The sequence below is a fragment of the Chelon labrosus genome (genome assembly GCF_963514085.1).
Source record: "Chelon labrosus genome assembly, chromosome: 3".
NCBI lineage: Eukaryota > Metazoa > Chordata > Actinopteri > Mugiliformes > Mugilidae > Chelon > Chelon labrosus.
In genome coordinates this window covers 25,441,771-25,458,582 of record NC_140339.1, presented here as the reverse complement: position 1 = coordinate 25,458,582, position 16,812 = coordinate 25,441,771, and the positions used below count along the sequence as shown (strand labels likewise).

General features: G+C 40.8%; 1 protein-coding gene across 1 annotated transcript in view; it reads right to left on the bottom strand.

Annotated features, from left to right (window-relative positions):
- The window catches only part of plekha7b (pleckstrin homology domain containing, family A member 7b), a 61,383-nt gene that overhangs the window by 22,389 nt on the left and 22,182 nt on the right, over window positions 1–16,812 (bottom strand). Inside the window, exons 4-8 of the mRNA XM_084541760.1 lie at window positions 8,704–8,787; window positions 3,863–3,974; window positions 2,788–2,892; window positions 2,325–2,397; window positions 1,782–1,882 (exon numbers count right to left, since the gene is read on the bottom strand). Of these exons, the coding sequence (XP_084397886.1) occupies window positions 1,782–1,882; window positions 2,325–2,397; window positions 2,788–2,892; window positions 3,863–3,974; window positions 8,704–8,787 (475 nt within the window). The remainder of the gene's footprint in view (window positions 1–1,781; window positions 1,883–2,324; window positions 2,398–2,787; window positions 2,893–3,862; window positions 3,975–8,703; window positions 8,788–16,812) is intronic.

Genomic DNA, 16,812 nt, shown 5'->3' with positions numbered 1-16,812 from the left:
TACTCACTCCGCCCACGCAAACACACCGGGTCACAATGGGAGGCAATTGACCAACAGGGAATGAGAGAAACACAGTGAGATGAGCGAAAATAAGAGAGAACAGAAAACAACAGGAAGTTACAGCTGATCAGTGCTGACTCAAAAAGAAAGACAGGCAGAGATGGCTCCAGCTGTGGTCTTTTGCAACTCATCACAGAAGCAAGAATGAGTAACAGTGGCCACACTCCAAGTGCTTTTATAGCTTACATTTAGTCATTGTGGGATCACATCATAAAGTACTGTTTTGACTTGTTTTCTTAAATCCCCTCCATTCAAAAACTGATCAAATGAATTTGAAGAGTGTTGTTTGTTTCACCATATCTAATCAGTTATTTGAAGGTCAGGAGAAACTAGTTTGTAAATCACTATACATGTCAGTAGCTCTGATATCCCATTGGTGAACAGCGCTATCTATCTAATGAGCTGTTGTCATGCTTCCTTAGCAGTAAGTTAAATGTTCCAACCACCTCGGATCACCATAATGAAATCTCCTGCCCTTTAATGCATGATGGCTCAGGGATAGCTGAGGGGGGCCGGGGGACCGCTTAAATACAGGGTGGTACAGAAGAGCCCGGGCTCATTTCACCCAACCTTACAGGACAAGTGGGGGGAGGAGACGGTGAACAGGCTGAATGTATAATTAATATTCCAAGGAGCTCAATTATCATACAAATTCCATTGTATGTAACATGATATTTAAAAAGCAGGAGACACGCAACACACAGGCACACACATTTGTATTCACACTCACATGCCCTCACATCCAGGAACAAAAATCCCAAGTACAAAGGAGCTGAAAAGATTGCAACAGAATACCCTAAAGCTGCAGTGGTGGATCAGACATTCAGTCGCGACCGTTCTTTGCAACAAGGTCAATGTTTCCAACAAAAAAAAAAGAGAGTTTGATTAAGTGCATGGGACATAAAATCCCTTTGCTATAAGGCAGAATAGCAGGAAAGTTAAAATGATACAATTAACAGATGATGGCTGGCTGTTTTAGGTATAATGCCACTCAAATTTAAGCAAAAGAACATAGCTCTGTGCACATCGCACTGAAAACTGCACTGCTGTAGGACACTGACGGATCAGCTACACACACAGCTAAAATGATTTAGTCTGCCTCCATTCATAATTGGTGAATAAAATCAGACCATGCATAACCCTGCTATGCTAATCTGAACAGGTCATCTCCTTTAGTTAGCGTGGCCAGAATACATAAATAGCTGCACTGTAGCCATCCACCGCAGCGCCCACCGCTGAGCTTGTGTTTGATAAGGTCAGGAAGCAGTAGGTCAAAAGTTACACGTTTTAGACTTGGCACAAGTGGATTTAAAAAATAAATACAGTAAATGTTTCGATTTAGTTTAGTAGCTGAGGTGCCTACAAAATATTTCATTTGCATAACATTAGCAGTGCTCAACAATTCCTGTTACCTGTCACCAATAAGGAAACAAAGTTGTTCTCCATATGACGCATTTAAGAAAATAATCTAACATAATCACACATCTAGTGTTGTAGTGGTATACAGAGATCATACAGGTCATCATAAACAAAACTTATCAGGCAATATCTGATAACAACAAGTAAACAAAACTATGAGCTGTTTTTGACACTGTGCTGCAGACACAATTTGGGTCTTTGGTACTGTTTTATAGAAGTCTGATAATTAACATTGGAAGAAAGCTTCACGTGTACATAATAACGGCCTTTATAGATCTGACTCAGTGGCACGCCAGTATTACCTTGAAAGCATATTTGCGGTTTATGTGGTCATCGGGATCAACTGGTGCAATGACATAGCTGGGCAGAGGGATGCTACCGAGCACCGTCTCCTCTCGACTGTCTGTGAAGAAAGAACACACACACAAACACACACACAATATTGTTACAGGCATTCAAAACAACATCTAATTCCGCCAGGATCTTTTACGATGTTTACGTGTGACGGCAGATTTATGAACAGCAGGGAAATTTGTGAGGCATAATTCATGGGCGACTCTTGTCTCCACGAGGCCACGAGGCAGCATGTGGTACGACGTAGCATGAGGCTTATCTATTATTCAGCATGATTAAAGGGAGGAGAGGAGGTAGATGCTATGGCAACACAAGCAGAGAGTGTATCCCATAATAAAAAAGTTAATGAGGAAGGAAAGACAAGGAAAAGGACAGCACACATCTAATTACAGGCATTATTAACCAAAATGACAGCAGAGGAGATGGCGAATGTTGCTGATTTTAATTTTGGTTTGTTAAACCTTGACCTAATGCACTTTTCATAGACTCACCTTTGTAGTAAAACAAGCAGTAGTCTGACAAAACAAACCACTTCCGTTTCCACAGTCGCATTCCAGAGCTGTCCTGGAGGTGAAGGAGGAAAAGCAATAGACAGTGTCTTTAGAGACCCTCCTCGCAGGAACACATTTCAAGCCACTTTTTAATTAAGAAGTGTAGTTTGGGAAGAGCATGCTCGTTAGCAGTGACCCGGGACTAGCGAGGTGGAGAAGGCTCTTTGCATTACATTACAACTATTATTTCTTTTTTGCTCCTTGCAGCATCTGGCACAAAGCCGAAGCTTCTTTATTTGTACTTTATATGCCCTCGGACTATGTCTTTTAGGGATTATGTAATGTCAATCTGAGCATTCAGTTTCACATTCAGTTTATGTGAATACTATGACTGATTATCATGTGTGGACAGGACTTTTTAACATGCACTTCAGTGTGACAGGGCTGTGTTTTTCGGACTCACCTGTTTATAGAGCCAGCCCCTCACCACCACTGGGATGTTCAGATTTCTTTTAATAGCATGATCCCTCTTGCCAAAACTGTGTACTTTCCCTGCACCTCTGAAGCCCTGTAGGAAGCCAAGGAAAACCCAAACAGTTACATGTGTGGCGGCTTTGATAAAGATACCGTGTGCAGTAATTAACAGAGAGTGTTTTTGTTCCCATGATAGCACAACATCGCACAGTTCAAATTATATTTAGTTACTTGGAAAGAGAAGAAAACAGCAGTAAAACCGGCTTCTTTCCTGGAACTTCCTTCTCTTAACACTCATAACGAGAAGAGGAAATACCAGCTGACTATTCCTGTGAACGCGTGCCTCCATTTATAATCAGGCATATTTTTAGACAAGGTCAGCCCTTTTTTTCAGGTGCCTTTCCGTGAAAACATGTGGACTTGTCAGACCGACCAGCTGCTTTAAAGAAGGCAAAAGTGTCGGGGTCAACAAATTTGGATAGCTTATCCTGTTCAGAATATTATGAGGTACAATAAGGTTTTTAATTTGAGGAAAGAAAAGGCACAGACTGTAGAAAAGATACACAAGAACAATCAAAACACACAGTAATTCATTTATTTTTTAACGCATCTGAAAGTAAAGTGTCACCTTGTTTGGTGACTGGAAGGTGAAATGTGTAGCCTCACTTATCACTGTATTACCGCACTGTGTTTCTGTGGTGCATTGCATATTCTGTAACAAAACATGTCCATGATACTGTGGAGACACCAGAAAGTCTGACCAAGCTGTAGAATGTAAAGCGTATTTGAGATTTATCATGCTTGAAATATTTATAAACTATCTATTGCCTTTAATAGGAATGAATGAACAGTACTTTGGAGCTAATTAAACCAATTCATCAACATGAGCAGGGACAGCCAACGCAAACCCAATTCACTAAAAATAAATATTTGATCAGCCATTACGACCTGCAAGCACATCTTAACATTTTTCATGTTCTGGAGTAAAACAAAAGACACACACAAGTAAATCATCCTGGACCTAAACAACCAGATCCTGGGGGAAGTTAAAGACGAATGCTCACCTTTGACCCTGAGGTGACGTCCACTGCTGCGGAGGTCACAGCCTTGGAGGACTGTGTGACCATGCTGGGAGATCTCTGATTGGCCGCTGACTTGGACATACGGGATTCCAGCCTACAGTTCAGAAGAAGATCAGTAACACGGAGGCAGGAGGATGAGAAATACTGGGCAGGGATGTTCCCTCTCAATTCCACTGACAAGCTACGGACATGTATTGAAACAGAGTGCAGTCCTGTGCTGAGCTTTCAGATATAAAGGATATGACTATTTCCTGACACCGACGCAAGACCTGTCACAGCCAATGGCCTTGCAGTGACAACAGCAATCCAGTAGCACTTAGCCTGACACTCACCCCAGGACTCACATCTTATATACACACAGATAACAAGCCAAAACAAAGTCAAAAGAACAGTTAATTCCAGTGCATGCATGACAGTGATACACATAACAGGGTTTGCATTGCTGACAATGATGTGAAAAAATATTTTGACAGGGCCTTCAGGCCTAAACTACAGCAAGCGTTTGACTGCAACTGTAAATCTCGTATTGTGATTGTATTATGGGCATGACAAATGCACAGAGGTTTGTCATGTCTTGAAATGTCATAGGTCTTCTTTGTAGATTATCTTTTATTTTAGCAGTAAAAAAAATAAAGTATAAATATATATACACTGATCAGGCATAACATTATGACCACCTTCCTTGTTTATTATTTCATATATAGGTTTCCTTTGTGCCTCCAAAACAGTTGTGACTCATCAGAGAATGGGCATGGGCCTTCTTCTCTATTACTAGTCATGCAATCCTGTGCTACTTCTGTATAGCATGTTAACCGCTGGTGCGTTTCTGACATGTGGAGCTCCATACTACATCGGTTGTCGTGGTCTCATCCACCTGCCCAGTCTTCATAGCCTGCAGTTATCACTCTTACCTGAATGAACAATTCTCCAACAATTCACCCTGTCATGGACTGACAACCTACCTTCCGTGTTCCCTGCATGTTGCCTACCACCAGCTGGGATGAACTCCAGCCCCCTGACCCTCTAAAGGGAACAGACCAGCAAAACTGACAAGGCTGTAAATTACTAAGGGCTGCCATCGAGCATCCTCCACCTACAGCCACAAACGGCTTGTAATGAAATACTAGTTATAAAGACTGCCTCTTTACAAGATGTTACATCATGGCTTTTCAAAGACTTGCATCAGATCTTCTCAACAGAAAACAGTTTTAACCAGAAGCGTACAACAAAGAGATAGTGGCGTAACTTAATTGTAACAGTTACTGACAACACTTTCAGAGTTTTATGTCACTGAAGGCTAAGCTATATCTCAAGTGCAAGTGGTATAAATACTTTGGATGTGACACTAGACATAAAAACATGATCCTGGGAATATTTATGTGGATAATAACAACTTATATTTGTCTAAGCTTACATAATGTACATAAGAAGCATTTCAAGGACTAGTGTTTGCGAGTCAACTGCATTTGTCCTACATGCTCAATATGAGATGCACCAGTGATGAGGAAAGTGGAACAGTTTGATTTAACAAGGTCCCTTTCTTAGGATTTTTACTCCACTCTGATATCATGCAGTTACAACATACAGTATCTCTCTGCTGTAATAATCCACAAGCATGGAAACTGAGACCAGGAAAGAACGCAACAACTCAGCTGCTGACATCACCATATGAAGGTTAGCAATAGTTCACAAACACATCCACTACTTATTTTAACCTCAGCATTATGCACTGTCTGTCTGCTGTACATAGTGTGTCACGGTAACACCACTTGTATTAATGATTAAACTTGTTGGAAGTCTTAATTGTCATTGCATAAGCGCTTACATAAAAACACAACAGTTGCAACCTTTTCTTAACCCATTTGCAGCTAATTAACCACTATAACTGATATGTGTTTTCACTATAAAACACAACGTGATCTGACAACACGGCCAGAAGCCACCGCATTGTTCCAAAACAGGGTGAACAGCAGCACTAACGCAATTTCTTCCTGCGCTGTGTGCTACACTACCCTTAATCTAAGGAAAACCAGATAAGGGGGAGACGTATGTTTAAGACTAAAGCAAAAAGAAAGAAAACACTGGTAAAACAAAAAAGAGACCACACTGAAACAAAACTTAAAGTTATCTGCACTCACAGCTTGGACTGTAGCCAGCATTTTTTACAGGATGTTTCTGCCGTATCAAGGGTACTTTGCTGTTTTATGTGAAGCTTTCACACTGTTTACCACCACTGTCATTGGAACAGTTCCCCAGGAGATTTGTTGTGGCATGTGGAGGAGAGGAGCAATATTTCACATTGTAGCGAGTGTGGAAAGGGGAAAGTCACTCAGCTCTATCTCACCCTGCATCTCTTGCTATGACGGTGGTAATGAAGCCATGAAGACATTTTTTTAAATCTCTGTGTATGCAGAAGGAAAGTGAATTAATTGATCATAGTGTTGCAATCTATAACAAAGTCAGACGCCAGTAAAGGACTGGCTGATCGACCTCTCTGTAAGGAAGGACCTCCTGAACCTCTTCTTCCTGCTCTCTCCTTAATTCAATACAGATCTCCTGGGAAGCACTGAGTTTCTCTTTAGCTGGAAGTCAGTGAACTCATTTCCTATTCATCTATCACCTTATGCAAAGTTAATCTGGTAATATCAACATATCAATGGAGCTGAAAATCATATAGTCAACATGAGGTCAAGAATGCAACACAAACATAACACTGCACCCCAACTCCCACACTACGCTTAATTCTACGACAGGATCTCAACAAGGAGGGTGAAAAGAATAATAGGGAGATGGATTAAATAGAAGCATTTAACAGAAGAAACCTTAAAGAGCACTCTCCCCGCTTTACTCAAGGGTGAGTTTACTTGTCACAGTATTGCCATGTCATCGGATGCTTGAGCATAAAACAGGAGGCAAACTGTGTGCATTGAGTTTGAAAGATGTAACATTTACCCAGCAGGGAGGATCTTATACTATGGATTAGGAGTTTTGACAAGTCTCCTTGGCAATCGTTTTAGCTCGATCCAAGCATAACACTAAATTGCTAATTTAACATACGGTGTTCCTGTAAGCACAGATGTTTGGCATCTTTACTTCTGGGTTTCTTATTTTAAACTATCGCAAACATCATGGATTATGGTGCTGAATGCATGTAATGTACCAAGTAAAAAAGAGCATGATGATCTAAGGACTAATGTTCAAATGTTCACATGAACTGATGTAAATCTATTCCACAAGTATCACAACTTCACTGATCAACACACAAAATCTGGCATATCATCAACAAAGCTGAGTGCACCCGCCTGCAGTATCTCTAAAATGTTCAGTTCATTATCAGTCATTAATAACTGCAGATTTAAGCGCAGGGCATTTCATTTTGCGTATAATTAAAAACAAGTCTGACTGATTTGACAGATTGCAAGAACAACCTCGATGTAATAAAGTGAGCACTCTTGGGTTGATGATAAAATAAATAATTATTAAGAGACCAAATAAGAGGCTACAGAGAATAACAGATTTTAGTTTTACCAGGTATCACACAGGTAGAACTATTTCATGCTGTGTGCTGCAGCCCAGCTGGTAGAGTGTATTTAATAAACAGGTGTGAGTGGGAGAAGTGACATAAGTTTGTCCAATATCTTTGTCCATGTTTTCCATAATTCACAACTAGCTGCAGTCCTTCATTATATTGTCTGTGAGTGCAATGATTGTCTTAGTTCAGTTCAACAGCTAGTGGAACACTCTTTAAACAATACCAAGAATTAAGATTTTAATACGATTACTGTATCCAACAACTGACATTTGCACTTGTCTTCCTCTTTCCATGACATCCTTGTGATGTTGTTGTGGGTGGGCACGACACTGATGCTATTCTTACTATGAGGAGCTTTGAACCGTCATTCTGTTACTGCTGAATGCATGCAAGGCGACCACAACTTTAAACCCTCTCGCTGGCACACAAATCCATGGCTCAACGGAAGTGAATGAGGGATAAGAGAGATTTTCAAGGAATGAATGACAGTGGAGGATGTGCATGAATCACTTCAGGTTTGTATTGCTTTAACGGAGCAACTTTTAAATGGTGAGAATGAAGAGACCACATGCTTGCCTCCCCGTCATGCTTCTTCCTATAGTGGAATCTTTGCTATGCTTGATCATCTTACACCGGCCAGCTTAAATACGATCAGACACCTGCCGCCTTGTGTTGCTCCACTTTAATGAGTTTGCAAGATGGGATTCACACAATGACATAAAACGACAATAAATCCAAAAGCCATGCCATGACAGTTTACTATATATACGGCTGTACATTAAAACAGGGAATACGGGATGCAACAAACGTACAGTACTAACAAAGCAAACATCAGCTTAACTTGGCAGATTGATGAGAGAGATTTATGACACCAGATGTGATATGAACACTGTCAAAAGCACACGTGAGTCTCAATTGTTTCATAGATTGTAGCCGGGCAGTGACTTGAAGAGTGTGTGTGGATCCCGATCTGGTAATATGTGAGTGCTGTCACTTATGAAAAACATGATGGCATTAACTAAATTAAAGTTGATTAAAAAACTAACAGTGGGCATCCTTTAGTGATCTAATGATTACTTCTGCTCATTAATTAAGTCGACTGTTGTTAGTGCAGCAGGCACACTCCCAACCCCTCATGACATGCTTCATGGAGAGTGAAAAGTGGGAGTGAAAGGCTTCCTCTTAGTGTATTTTTGACTTCCTTTACACAATCTTAAACCTACTTCTTTGTACATTTAAGCCTGCAATATACTGTACGCATCATTCACTTTAAAAAAAATCAACAGCTCACCTGTCTTGTAGTGTGTATTCTGTGTTTTCAGGGGATATCTGTCCAGTCACAGGGTGTCGAAACGATGTCGCCCTCAGGTTGTGGCTGCAGGATGGAGAAAGAGAGAAAACAAAGTGAGTATTAAGTCATTAATCATATTCCTGCCTGATCAGCTCCTGGCACATCTGGGTTCCAATACTTAATTTGGCTGCCGATTGAGCTTACAAAACTACATGAAGTTTCTAGGCTTACAACGATGCCTCGGCTGACAATAAAAAAAAAAAAAAATCTATGCTAGCACTGCAGCCTGCCACAGCTCATATTCTTTTACGCAAAGCATAGGGCTCAGCACTCTCCCTAAGCCAGCTCACCAGACTTTATTGATTTCAATTAGATGGAGGCCATTCATTGCTTTAACTAGAGCATAAAAGCATGTTACTGTCACACGACAGAAAGAGAAACAGTAGCCAGTGATGCTTGTGTTGAGAGGATTTAAATATTATGACATGTTTGTATTTACATAATACAGATACAATGACATACTATGGCCTCGAACAAACCTTGGACCTCAAGTGGATATCACTTCTCATGCTTTAATCTCTGGTGTATTTATCCAGTACCCAAACTGTTAATCTAACAATCATGATAGGTTAGCTGTTCACTGCGACTACCTCACTCACTATTTACACAAAATAGTACACAGAAGGCCATTAAGTATGTATGATGATTGAGGATAAGTTTGTTGCAACTGGTACTACTTCACACAAGGTTATCCATTATCCACTCAAACTGTGATGAATCCCTAAGATGGTGCTCTATTTTTCACTGCAACATTTTCAACCTCATTTTTGTAGACACATACTGTAAGAAAAATGTTCTGTAGAAATGCTTAATGCATAGTGTTGAACAGAAATTTGCATTGCATTTGTAACATCTAGAAGGAAATGCATGTATTGGAAATCTATTAAGGTGTATCTCCTTTAGTCCTTGTGCGAGGACAACTCATTTAAAGTCAAAGACTTGGGACAATAATGTACTGAATTGCAAAATGATGCTTTCAAATCTGGCTTTAATTTCCCCTGACCCTCTCTTATTTCCTTTCATCATCATCATTTACAGCATATTCTTCCACAGAGGCTGGAGGATACAGTGCACAAGGCTGCAATAAAAACACAGCGTAAATACTGCTGTGCAGAGGATAAATACGCACGCTGCTTCTGCATAAACACGCACGCAGGCGGAGATAAAGAAAGGCTGCGATAAACATGTTTACACTATCTTCACTTAAAGTGTACCAAGGGTAAATAACTAACTATACATCAAGCAGTACGGGTCGAATCCTCTGTGGGGCAGCTGCTAAGTTTCAGTACTGACAAGGCGTGCTACAAACAGAAAGTGGCTCCTCACTGCATCACCATGCAGCAAAGGGAGGGAGACAAACTGAGCCGGGCGGAAAGATTTATAAGTTGACATTTCAGCGAAGTTCAGAGGGATTGGTGCATTTCTGTACGCACAAAAACGTGACATCGAATATAAATAAAACCTAGACGCACATTCATGTACATACTTACGTACAAAAACCTAGACGCACACATACATTTGGAAAGCCTTGTCTCTGTAACAACTCATAATTTGCTGAGCTGCACTGGGCACATCCAGCATTGCACCAGAGTCCCCTGTTAATTAGGAATCTGCATTCTTTGAGGCTTTTGTTTTATAGCCGCATTACTTCTGAACTATTTGTCACGGAATTTGCAGCATCCCCAGTTGGTGTGCAAACACTGCAGCACAGTGGGTCTATTTGTTTGCAGAAAACTAGCTTCCATTGGAATTTGAGACACTGCAGTCTCAAAGAGGGAAATACACTCCTGCTGTACGCTCTGTAGATGATTATGTTGTGGGGAAACAGCTTTGTTGTCAGAGCAAGCTAGTTGCAGCTTCCAGATTTTCATATCACAAATAAGTTGTGACTCAACATTAATCATGAAATGTCATGATCACATCAACTCTGTTGCTATGTAGCCTTGTGTATTATTATGCCAGCGTGGAACTTAATTTGTAAATCTTACTCTATTTGTAGCACACAACCAAATACTGTATGTGCACCTCATTAAAAATGCATCATGTCACAGTATACATTAGTACTCATCCTGACAGCTCTCTGACACAAATCAAGACACAAGGAAGGTTTAATTCAGAAACAGGCTCTCTGACACACCACCAGCATGCTGCAGTGTGGAAGAACACTAACGGTCAGGTCAAGCAGAGTTTCTGTTTCCGTCAGGCCAGATAAAGAAGCCAAGGAATGACTGGCATCTCTCCTTGAAGAGAGCAACAATAAGTCATCTCTAAATTGCTCAACTACTAAAAGAGCAGGCTGTAATAAAACTAATAAATATAGTTTTGTGAACAAGCTCCTTGCAGCAGCACATTCAGGATTTTATATAGACTGGATGCAAAGTAGGTACGGACTTAACGGTTAATAGCAAGTAACCTGAGAACAGAGTAGCAACCTGGTTTTGATTTCAGCCAAAGCTTCTCCTAGAAAATGTGTAAAGACTGCAGCACTGCTGTTCAAATTATACGAATATGCTCTCTCTCTTTCTCTCTGTGCAGCAGCAATTGCAGTCCATGGTTCAGACCTGGCATGCCACACCATTTTTTTTCAGCAAAACAAGAGGCTCAAGATAATCCCTGTCCAACACAATGGCTAAGTCTTGGCAGCAAGGGCACCAGGGGCAAGGCTCAGTGGGCTGAACACCTCGCTCTCGCACATACACATCAACAAAAATACTCTGAAGCTCCTAACCGCTCCACAACTCACATCTACTGGAAGACAAGGGTCACACGAGCTGCTCACACTCACATCTCCTATTCACATAGCTCAGAAAAAAAAATGTATCCACTACAAGCGGGGACCTCTCTGGTACTTACTATGCCCTGGTGTATAATACACATAGTAGAAACAGTCTCACCTGTTGTGAGATTATGTGTCATAATGAATCAGCTGCTCGACTCGCTGTGGTGCCGCAGGTCACGGAAATCCTCTCGGCGTTATTGCGGCAGGTGGAAGATGCAGTCTCTCATAAGCAGCTGGCGTCCACAGAGGGCAGAGCAAAGTGGACCCAACAGGACGTGGGCTGAAAGGGCTGCTCTTTATTTCCACTTTCTCCTGCCTGAGCGTGCTCTCTGAGTTTCATCCCACACTTTCTGGGTAGCTGGTAGAGACCTATCTCCCTCCCATCAGGGGAATGCCTCGGTAGCTTATCAGGTCCTCCTCCCTTTCCATTTTCATCTCCCTTCTCTCCACCCTCTTTCTCAGAACTGAATTTGTAAAACAGTTCTTGCTAGAAAATTTAAGTTATGAAGGTGCTGTTGAAGTGGGTATCCTGTGCCTCATTCATCAATGCAGCCTTTAGAAAAACACACCACTTTTTCTTTAGCTCTGTAGTGATTGCCACTTCCTTGAGATCAGGTTGTAACTGTGCTGTCAATATTATTAATACCTAACAATACCAAATAATCTGTCAGAATATTTGGAGGTATTTTGGTGTAGTGTTTGTTGCACAAGTATACCACTCGTATCCTCTGAGTGGCAGCATTGCAACTGAAGAAAAGAGCAGGGACAAGGACATTTTAATGATCATTTCACCGTCCAAAGTCACAATAGAAAGAGAACTTCTTTGACTGCCATTCTACAAACATAATTAGTTCCCCTATTTACAATTTATAGAGTCTAAAAAAATCTACAAACTGTAGCATGGATTCTCTTAAACTTAAGCACACCCTGTAGTATCCACAGGAGCTTTTGCTAAAAATCTGTTGTACATGTACTGCATTGCTTTATGTTGGGATTCTTAGAACTATTCAAGTTGGACAACTTATTGAACTTCTTGGGCCCCTTTAAGGAGTACCTCCGGGTGCCTCCTTTTTTGAGGTTTAACAGTAACACTGGCTTGTGACCTATGCTATGAGGGAATTGAAACTAATCCTGGGGAATGCAGGCCACGGGAGCAGGTGGTACCATCATACAGTAGGTCTATGGTAAATATTGAATCTGACAGACAACCGCAGATTGGTGGGCTGGGAAAAAAGCAGCTGTTAGAGGTAGAGGTCTTAGTTTGCCATTTCACCCCAGTTTTTTTTTTTTTTTTTTTTTTTTGGGACATGACTCAAAACATCAGCGGATTTTCACATAAGTCCTGACAGTAGACAAAGACACCCAATGAAACAAATGAAACAGAAATATTATGCTATGGTGTTTGATTATTCGGCAATATATTGCCAATATCAGTGAGGTGCAAAAGTAAATTTATCTCTAGGATTACAAGTTCATTTAAATGTCAAATTAGAGTCCATCTGTTCAGAAGTCTTTCTAATTAGTGTAATGAGACTCAGGTGTCTTTCAGTGGCCTAATTTCTTGTTGTTGCTCATCAGGCTGGAAAAGGTTACAAAAACATCTCTACAGAGTTTGAAATCTACAAATCCACAGTCAGACAGATTGCAAACAAATGGAGAAGATTTAAGATGACCGTTACCCTCCAAAGGAGTGGTTGACCAACAAAAGCAAGACACATATTAGTCTGAGACGTCACAAAAGAACCCAGGGTCGCTTCTAAGCAGCTAAAGGCCTCTCTAACATTGGTTAATGTTAATGGATCCATCATCAGGAGAACACTGAACAACCATGATGTTCATGGCAGAGTGGAAAGGACAAAACCACTGCTCTCCAATAAGAACATTTCTGCCTGTCTGCAGTTTGATCAACATCATGTGGACAAGTCATAAGACTATTGGCAAATGTTTTGTGGATGGACCAAAGTACCAAAGCGGAGCAGTTTGGTTTAAATGAGAGGCTCATGTCTGGAGACTAAACAATACTGCACTTCAGCATCAGGACCTCATCCCATCAATGAAACATGGGGGTGGTAATGTCTTTGTGTGGGTCTGTTTTGCTGCATCTGGGCCATGGCTTGCCATCATTGATGGACCAGTGATTCTGAGTTATACCAACCAATACTAAAAGAAAATGTCAGGACTGTCTGTGAGCTGAATATTAAGAGAAACTGGGTCATGCAGCAAGAAAACGACCCCAATCAGACACTGAAAACAAGGGTTCACTCACAGGTTGCACCTCACAGATATGTACAAATGATTCATTATTAGCTTCATTTGTTTGATGGGATTATCTTTGTCTACTGCCAGAATTTGTGTGTAGATCTGATGAGTCATTTTTATGCAGAAATGTAGAAAAGAGATGTAAATACTTTTAAGCGGCACTGTATATTTTATATCTTATCTTCCTTGTTATGGCTTTCACTGTGGGCCGGAGAGAAACGCAATTTCTATCCTCTGTGTGTCCTGTTTATTTGGCAGAACTGACAACAAAGTCGACTTTCACTTGACTTTCAAACCTCAGTGAAGGATCGCATTTTTTTCAGTCAAAATTCCTCCTTTTTCTGTGCACAGGACAAATGAAACTGATCATGAAATGAATTGAAAGCCACATTGGTGAATTACATTTACAAAAAAAGAACGTTATTAATTACAAAAACTCTGTGTCTGTGGACATGCAAAACACATTTTTAAGGGCCTTTCAATTTGCATAAATAACATGCAAACTGTCTCTTAAAAACTGCATTCCAACCTTCGTAAAACTTTTACTGTTCTACTCCAAGTTATAATTGTCTTACTATAGTTAATTTCACAAAATAGAAACTAGGAAAGTCTCTCCGGCTTCCTCCCACCATCCATGTTTGTTAGGTTAATTGGTGATTCTAAATTGGCCGTAGGTGTGGTGTCTGTCTCTCTGTGTTAGCAGTGCGATTGACTGGCAACCTGTCCAGGGTGTACCCCGCCTCTTGCCCGATGACAGCTGGGATAGGGTCCAGCCCCCCACGACCCTCCTGAGGACAAGCGGTTACAGAAGATGAATGAATGAAGAATACTAGGAAAGGCAAGACAGCTCTCATGGATCACACATATTTGTTTTTGTAATACTTCATATACACATCAACAACATTTTTCTGTCCTATAAAGCCCAAACTCATCTCTCAAACCAGTGCTGTAGAATAATAGTTATATTTTAGCCTGCATTTGACCTTCCATTCTAACTCAGAGTGAAACACAAATGAATGTTATGCACTTCTACTAATGACAAGATAACAGCAATCATTTAATTTAGTTGGGGTGCTGACTTAATTTCCAGAACAGTGCAATTAGTAGTAATGAATGTACCATTAGTAACAGGCAGTTGTTAGTGACTAGATGATCTTCTTCTGGAGAACCCAAAAAATAAGAATGGCTGCAAATTTCGCTTATGAAAGGTCAAAGGTGGTGCCATACGCTGTTCCTGAACTTTGTAATGACAGTCATTTCTGTGCATAAGACACAGTGCCCCTGGCAATGTGAATGTGTGCCCGATTGTGACAGCCCATTACATCACGAGTGAGGGATATCATGGACCTCCAGAAACAGTCTGTAGCATCCCAGGCCTCGGAGGCAAAACATAATTAAGCCTTAATAACTGTGGTTTGTGCACAGTATCCAGACTCAGGGAGCCATTAAGGAGATAAGCATACAGCAGCAGGATTTCCACATGTTGACTGACCTTTATCAGTTTCATAGGCGAGCAGAGCAGCAGCCCCGCTCAGCCTCATTTCCCTGACATTTGTGAAATTATCTGGGCAGTCTCTCAAAAGAGTTATTGGGGGATTACACTGTGATTCAGTATGGAAATGAGGGACACCAGATTCGCACTGACAGACTGGATTTTGCACTTATTCACTACTATCATCATCAACTTAACTGTTTAAAACAGCAGCAACTTCAATCTGATTTGAGCGTATACAACCATACTGAGGAGCTGCTTTGTCTAAACACATGCATGTTGTAAAAAAAAGGATAAATGAAAGAGGAAGCGTTGCTCCAAGCTCTGCTTTTATGGAGCTTGCAGTCATCTGGCAAACCACTCAAGCAGTGCTGGCCAAACAGGCTCAAACAGGCCCAGTGCAGAGCAGAAACAGGTGCACGTACTTGCCAGTGGCTGAACCGCTGTCTGAAGGGATTGGCAGAAATTGAAAGGAAGTGTTGTCCCATTAACATTCAGCACACACGCAGGTCTGACACAGCACATTTTGTTACAGTCACAATTGTCCGTTGGCCCATGCTGTTCCAAAACATAGTCGAGGCAACATTTAATAGTAAATGTGAGACAGGCCACTAATGGAGAGTTAAGCAAGCAGGGAAACTTGTTCATTTCTCTTAGCAAAAATGTTTACACTGGTATCCAAAAAGTAGATGATGCTCATCAGTTACATCTCATTTCATGCCTCCTCAAGAGGAAATTGGGTTTTTCAAACTCTACAGGCAAGAAAAATAAATCAACTTGAAGCTTAAGTTCAGTGTTCAAACTCACACTTAACAAAAAATTATATTATACCACAGGAAGGTTTGCACTCTGTTGCATAGATACATAGATTATAAAATGTATTTTTTCTCAGTAATTGCCTGCAGCTTAAGACTGAAAGACAATATGGCCTTAGGGAGTGATGGGGAATCACAGGACTGTGGGCACTTCAGCATCTTCCTGTGCTGCACAGGCACAAATTTAACAGAACTATAAATATTTATAAGGGATGATTTGGAGCAATTCATCAAAGAAATTGTGGTTTTATAATGCCTCCAGCAACGACACTAAAATGGCTTTCTAAAGCAGTTATCTTAGGGATCAATAGTGACAAGGATATGCTGTGGCAAAGAATAAAGTTAGGAAGTTTTCTGGAGAGACCATTACTCGGGGAATAAATCGGTGAAGGGTCACTGCTTTAGGTCAATCTGCACCTAACTCACTGACTACTGATGAGCCAGAGCAATGACAAGTAAACCTTATTCCATGTCTTCATTTGTGCTTACAAGAACTGTTAGAATCTGGAGTGTGTGAGCGTCTCTAATACAGGGAATAGGAAAAAGAAACGATAAGATGTGTGACCCTGTTGCACTCAATTAACAGTAGGCAACAGGTTTCAAGGATGGATCTATTAGGAAAAAATTATTTTTTTATATATATATCTACACAGGTAGCAGGTCCTCTTCCATGTTGCACCTCATCTTTCTACAAGAGCAAAGAA